The sequence below is a fragment of the Dendropsophus ebraccatus genome, chromosome 12 (genome assembly GCF_027789765.1).
Source record: "Dendropsophus ebraccatus isolate aDenEbr1 chromosome 12, aDenEbr1.pat, whole genome shotgun sequence".
NCBI classification, from domain to species: Eukaryota; Metazoa; Chordata; class Amphibia; order Anura; family Hylidae; genus Dendropsophus; species Dendropsophus ebraccatus.
The window spans coordinates 17,440,722-17,448,165 of NC_091465.1; the positions used below are offsets into that span (position 1 = coordinate 17,440,722).

At 44.8% G+C, this 7,444-nt stretch overlaps 1 protein-coding gene across 1 annotated transcript; it reads right to left on the bottom strand.

The window, feature by feature from the left end:
* Positions 1-4,947: 4,947 nt before the first annotated feature.
* On the bottom strand, positions 4,948-5,904 carry LOC138768633 (olfactory receptor 8G17-like). Its single transcript, XM_069946584.1, has one exon. It carries the CDS (start codon positions 5,902-5,904, stop codon positions 4,948-4,950), a length of 957 nt encoding a protein of 318 aa, XP_069802685.1.
* Between the last annotated feature and the right edge of the window lie 1,540 nt (positions 5,905-7,444).

Genomic DNA, 7,444 nt, shown 5'->3' on the forward strand with positions numbered 1-7,444 from the left:
CTACATGGGACAAAGATCAAGCAAACTGTTAAAGGAGAAGTCCGGCCAAAAGCTATTTTGAAGTATTGTTATTGCCCGACAAAAATTTTACAAATCACCAATATACACTTATTACCAGAAAATGCTTTTTCCCCTGCACTTACTACTGCATGAAGTCTTCAGTTTCTTGAAAAATGGTGACGTCACGAGACACTGTATAAGTCCCAGAGGTGAAGGCTGTGCGTCTTCCCCCAGGGCTCCTGGCACACCTTAACTGCCCTTGGCACAGTTGTGCCATGATAATACAATCGCTGGTGTCGGGGCATGATAAGTTCCTCCAGCCTGCCGCTGCTCGGGGAAGCCTCCTCCTCCCCGGGACCTTATCCTGGCTGCCAGCGCCCTCGCTCCAGCACCCTCACTCCAGAGCCGGCAGCCCTCTGCACCACTCGTCCGACACCTGCCTGCCGGCTTCTCCCCCTCCCCCCCCTAGCGGCCGTTGCTTCTCCCTGCTGCTGGGAGAAATGCCTCCTGCCTGCAGCTGCTCCCTGAAACCTTCTTCTGGCTGCCAGTGCTGGAGTGAGGGTGCTGGCAACCAGGAGAAGGCCCCGGGGAGCTGCTGCAGGCAGGAGGAGGCTTCCTCAAACAAGGGTAGGCTGGGGAGCTGTTCCTACCAGTCAAGTGCGCAGGGCTGCCCCATCACCAGTGATAGTATTTTACCCCGTGGGGCGGGCACCACAACTGTGCCAGGGGCAGTTAGAAGTGTGCCAAGAGCCCTGGGGGAAGAAGCAGCAGCTGCTGGGCACAGTCCTACCATCCATATCCCTAGCAGCAGCCACTGCACAGCCCAGCCCGCACCTCTGGCACTTATACAGTAGGTTGTGACGTCACCATTTTTAGAAGAAATTGAAGACTTGATGCAGTACCATCAAGTGCCCAACTGCCACTGGCATCACGACAGAGAAAAAGTACTAAAAGTACTATATGCCCTCAGTCTATAAAAGAACAGGAAAAAGAACATGTGTTTCCTGAGGTCAGACACATAGTGATATAGAGAGAATAGACCTCACACTGGAGGGAAGGGTCAGACATGTCCTAGTGCAAGGGAAGGGAACCCATCCCTGTCTTAAATGGTATACCTGCACCTTAGATGGTATACCTGCAGCAGTCATACATTTATTTTTTACCATTCATTTTTAATAAGGCTAATAGTCCATTTACAGCCATGTACACTCTGGTGCAGCCACATGTGGGTAATTGTATATGGGGGAGATCAGCTGCGTTACTGAGCCTCCCCTGATGTCTATTCTATTACATGTTAGCATTAGAATAGACATTAATACTTGGGGAAGCTGTCAGTAGCGCAGCAGCCACGGCACCCCGTAGCAGAGTGAGCATTGATTGACAGCTTAAGCAGCCCTGCAGTTCCAGACTCAGCCACTGGTGGCAGCAGGGGGACTGTGTTACCTCTTTCTGCTGACAATTAATGTAAAGAAATAAAATAAAATGAATGATAGAACTCACCCCTCACGTATACCCTTCCTGCAACCTACAATCGTAAACAGAGAGTGAGGAGAGTATAGAGACACGTGAAGTGGGATCTCCTACAGAACAGTCTGTCTACCTTGATGTACATAGGCCTCTGCAGTCTCCTGGTGGGCCGAGATACTCGAAAATGTATGTTATCTGCTGAGCATCCAATGTCCTTCTCTGTACAAGAAATATATTGGATTGTACACTACCGTTCAAAGGTTTGGGGTCACATTGAAATGTCCTTATATTTTTGGTATGACGTAAGGGCCCTATTACACGGAAAGATTATCGGGCAAAAAATAGTTATGTCCTTAGAATTTAAGCGATGATCTTTCTGTGTGTATGCAGGTACAGATCAAGCGACTAACGGAAATTTGTTCATATGCCGTTGATCTTTTGAGCTGACCATCGATAATCGTTCGCAAATCTACCTATACTTTGTTAGTTTGTTATTAAGATCGTTCGTACTCTAGGGTATACGAGCCTTTGTAATTACAATCAAGTTGCAATCAGAACTAACGACTATCTTCCGTGTATTGTGGTGAAAGATTTCAGGTCGATTGCAAAAGCCCTTGTTTGCAATCGTTTATCGTTAATCAGAGGAAATGAAAAAAGCTTCGTCTAATAGGCCCCTAATGTGTGGAAAGATGATTGATGCAATGATGTCCACAAGCAGCGTAATACCTGGAAAGTCAAAAATACTAAGACTCATATCAAGGTCATACTCAGGTCTGGTGCCAACATTAAGGTATTGTGTTTTAGTGGTATCGGAAGTACATGGAACATTGTTACTCATGGCTATACCCTGTGCCAATAATAATACGTAGGTTGATGTTCAGACTATCCAGACAGAAAGCGATGCTGTCACACAGACACGTCAAAAGGTTTCATTGTTCGGGGTCTCATTGCTGAGACTCTCACTGACCTCTACATATAGCTAGGAAAAGTGGGTGGCAGCACAGGTCGCTCCCCATATAATAGAGTCTGTCTGGCATGGAGGTATTGGGCACAAGCTAGAAAGCCCACAATCTCAATAGAGGACTCTTAAATGCAAACTGAAGCCTAACAGCATCTAGGACTGTCAAAAGCTTAAAGGGGTAGTGCGGCGTTTAAAAATTATTCACTAAATAACAAACATTACAAAGTTATACAACTTTGTAATGTGTGTTATGTAAGTGAATGGCCCCCTTCCCCGTGTCCCCCCACCCCCCAGAAGTGTGGTGCAGTATACTCACCAGATGACTGTCGACCCCGGCCGCCATAACTGTGCTCAGCCAATTGCGGCTGAGCAGCTGATGACATGGCAGAGGGGGGCCGGCATAAAGGACGGCTGGAGCGGTCCGGCCGGCCTCCCGAAGATGACATCGCTCGACCCATCTTGGTTCGAACTATGTCATCTTCGGGAGGCCGGCCGGGGTCGACAGTAATCTGGTGAGTATACTGCACCACACTTCCGGGGGTGGTGGGACACTGGGAAGGGGGCCATTTGCTTACAGAACACACTTTACAAAGTTGTATAACTTTGTAATGTGTGTTATTTAGTGAATAATTTTTAAGCACCAGCAAAAAAATAATAATTCTTTCCAATAAACTGGTGTTGATTTGTAATGAACTTCTATTTTAAAATTCCAGTACTTATCAGGTGCTGTATGTCCTGCAGGAAGTGGTGTATTCTTTCCAGTCTGACACAGTGCTCTCTGCTGCCACCTCTGTCCATGTCAGGAACTGTCCAGATCAGTAGCAGATACACATAGAAAACCTCTCCTGCTCTCCAGACTGGAAAGAATACACCACTTCATGTGGGACATACAGCAGCTGATAAGTACTGGAAGACTGGAGATTTTAAAAAAGATGTAAATTACAAATCCCTGGCACTTTCTGTCACCAGTTGATTTAAAAGAAGAAAAATATTGCTGGATTTCAACCTACATGCCAGCATAATCTTATAATCTCTCTGCCTGTCAGTGTGCTATCTAGTTGAGGGACAACTCAGGAAACTGGATAAAGTACATGAGGAAATCCACAAACTACAGGAACGTTTTTCCTGTCTCTATAAGGATGTAATAACTTTTAGAGAAATCAATGGTTATAACTAGAGATGAGCGAACCTGGAGCATGCTCGAGTCGACCTGAACCTGATCGTTCGGTATTTGATTAGCAGGGGCTGCTGAACTTGGATAAAGCTCTAAGGTTGTCTGGAAAACATGGATACAGCCAATGACTATATCCATGTTTTCCACATAGCCTTAGGGCTTTATGCAAGTTCAGCAGCCACCGCTAATCAAATGGCGAAAGTTTGGGTTCAGATGGACTCGAGCATGCTCCAGGTTCGCTCATCTCTAGTTATAATATCATACAATGACCAGGTCCAGCAAGTGTAATACCGTACTGTGGTGTAAATGTCAAAGAGTATCCAATCCCCCCCAATAGTGCTCCATATAGTATCCAATCCCCCCCATGGTGCCCCATATAGTATCCAGTCCCCACAATAGTGCCCCATATATTATCCAATCCCCTCAAAGTGTTCCTTATAGTAGCCAATCCCCCCCTGTATCGTATCCAGTCCCCCCCCCCCAATAATGCCCCATATAGTAGCCAATCCCCGCCAGCATAATCTTATATAATAAAAACTTCAGCAACTTCCTAATTTACATTGCATTTTAATGTCTCACCATTGTCAATCTTTCTGCTTGCTGTGTGTGAATAGGAACAATCTTGACAGTTCATAGACCCACCCTGGGCTAATGCAGCCGTATGTGAGCTAAGGAGAATTCACTCCGCAACTATCAGCATGGGAGAAATTTATACAGCTAATCCTAATCCTGGATAACCCCTTTAAAATTAATTTCCATAGGACTGGAGCAGTCCTCTAAAGGGTTATTCCTTTCAAACATAACTTTTGATATGTTGCTGCCCATGGTGAGACTAAGAATTCCTTCCATACGTATTATCTATTCAGTCTCCTTCTCCTAGTTCTGATCTGCTGCTTTCTGCTAAAGACACAAAAATCTGTGTGAGAGCTTTTCTCTCTGCCTCCCCCTCCTCCCCCTCCCTTCTGAGATGGCTGATGTAAACAAGTTCCTGGCAGGCTGTATCTGCAACATTGCAGATTCTTTGGAATGCTGGCAGGGTTATTGTGAGGTCAAGTTGCTGATAAACTCACTGTAATTAACCCTCCCAGTATTCCAAAGAAGCTACAGTGTTGCAGATAAAACGTGCCAGGGACCTGTTTACATCAGCTGTCTCAGAAGGGAGGGGGGAGGAGGAGGAGAGAAAAGCTTACATACAGATTTTTGTGTTTTCAGCAGAAAGCAGCAGCTCAGAACTGGGGGAAGGAGACTGAATAGATAACAACAAGTATGGAAGGAATTCTTAGTCTCACCATAGGCAGAAACATATCAAAAGTTACGTTTTAGTGGAATACCCCCTTAGTTATTGTTATTGCTGTTTCCACAAACGTAAATTTTTTTTCGATTTTAAACCAAATATTTTCATGAATGGCACTTTGATCTCTTGGTTTCGTAACGTGTATATTAAAGGGTTAAGCGAGGGGGTGATGACTGTGTATATGAATGAGAGAACCTTTAACATGATCACTGAGCGCCCAGAAGACGGCACCAAGTATATAGCACATAGTGACACATAGTATATAGAGACCACGGTGATGTGAGAGCTACAGGTGGAGAACGCCTTCTGCCGTCCCGTCACTGTAGGGATATTCACGATGACCGCCGATATAAAGACATAGCTGACAATGATGGCTATGAAGGGTAACAGGGTCACTGGGGCCGTCAGGATGAGGTCAACGGTTTGTAATAGTGAAGTGTCCGAGCAGGAAAGCTGGAGGATGGGCACAAAGTCACAGAAGAAATGGTCAATGACGTTGTCACCACAGAAGTTCAGTCTAGATAGCAGAACAGCAATGATGGATGTGATGGAAAAGCTCAGACCCCAGGAGCCCAGCACAAGGTGGTGCCTAAGCTTTGTGTCCATGATGGGTATGTAAGACAGGGGGCGACAGATGGCCAAGTATCGATCATAAGACATGACCGTCAGAAGGAGACACTCAGTGCCCGTGGACACTGCAAAGAACTGGAATTGGGTGATGCAGTCAGGGAATGGCATGCTTCTACCATTCCTCAAGATGATGTGGAGGAGACTGGGCACAATGTTGGTGGTGAGGAGCATGTCACACAGAGACAGGTGGCAGAGGAAGAAGTACATGGGGGAGTCCATAAGGATAGAGGAGGACACCAGAACTATAATCAAGATGTTCCCGACCAAACACAGGATGTAAACCAGCAAACACAGAAAAAACAGAGGGATATGGAGACCATGGAGATCCCCGAAGCCAAGGAGGAAGAATTCAATGGCGATTGTCTGGTTCCTCTTCATTCTTGGGCCCTTAGACCTGAAACATTACAATAACTTCAACAAACACCTGAACTTCATAGTCAACCAGATCCATGGCTGAGGTCCATCACGTGGAGCACATGGGCTTTAGGTGGCTTCTGTGGAGTTTTGCTTTGATGGTGATGTCAACCTCGAAACCTAAAAAGAGACACATTCAGATGATCAGCCTTAGTCAGTAAGCCCTGCGTACATCAAACCCTGGGACAATGCATCTTTTAGGGAAGATGTGGTTTACATCTAGTTTACATTTACAGTCTATGGTATCAATACATTGGTTCTGGTCAGTATCTCTAGAGTAATGGGGAGCAGGACCCGCAGTCTCCTGTATCTCTCATAGACTCATCATGATTCCTGTCTGGATGGATGCTATATGTAGTTCTGGTGAATAGCAGGGCCTATACATAGTTCCTCTCCTTAGTCCCTATAGCAGCAACATATAGTACCTCTATGGTATGGAAGCCATCATCTAAACTTGTTGTATGGACGTATACTCTGTATACTCTGGCTGAGCTGTTTGCACATGAATCTTTATTAATAAGGCTCTTGGATGAGGTTTTTATGGTTTGTAGACAAAGTTTGTATTAATCCTAATGGATGACTGTTACATTATTGCCTAATAGGTTTTGGTTGCAGACAGAAACATCTCGGGGAGACTATTTCTTATACACGAGGCGCTGACGTCAGCTAAAGCCGCCCCATAGACTCCGAGTATTGACTTATCAGTGTGGTAATTGGCTGGATACAAACTAATTCTTCTATCCAATCACATATGTACCATTTGGAGGTCTGAAGAGAGATGGGGGCATCTCATATCAACCCCTATTCTGTACCATCGATGGTGTGAACCAGTTCATGGCGTCCCCTCCCTAAAGTCACAGGAAGCAGCTAAATCATCATCCTTCTCTCCCTCATAAACCATGGATGCCACTGAGCAAAAGGAGAATTACCGACTCTACATGTTTTTTTTTTAATCTACGAAACAGCATAAATCATTATATATATATATATATATAGATAGATAGATAGATAGATAGATAGGAGATAGATAGATAGATAGATAGATAGATAGATAGATAGATAGAGATAGATAGATAGATAGATAGATAGATAGATAGATAGATAGATAGGAGATAGATAGATAGATAGATAGATAGATAGATAGATAGATAGATAGATAATAGATAGATAGATAGATAGATAGATAGATAGATAGATAGATAGGCTCTAGGTGAACTTGTGCTTCTTCTAGAGTGGGGCTCAGAGGATGAAGTAAAAGACGCTTCCCAGCCTGGACCTGTAACCCTAAACATTATAGTTATTATTAAATATGAAGTATCACAATATAAATTTCCATAATACAATATAATGCCTTAACTAGCCTCATTCACATGATCTGTGCCGCAACCCCCACTGCGATCCGCGCCGCAATGACCGGAGGAGGATCACAGCACGGATCCTCCAATAGACTTGCAGCTTCCCTGCTGCCGGGCAGCGGAGATGACAGGAGCGCAGATGACAACCA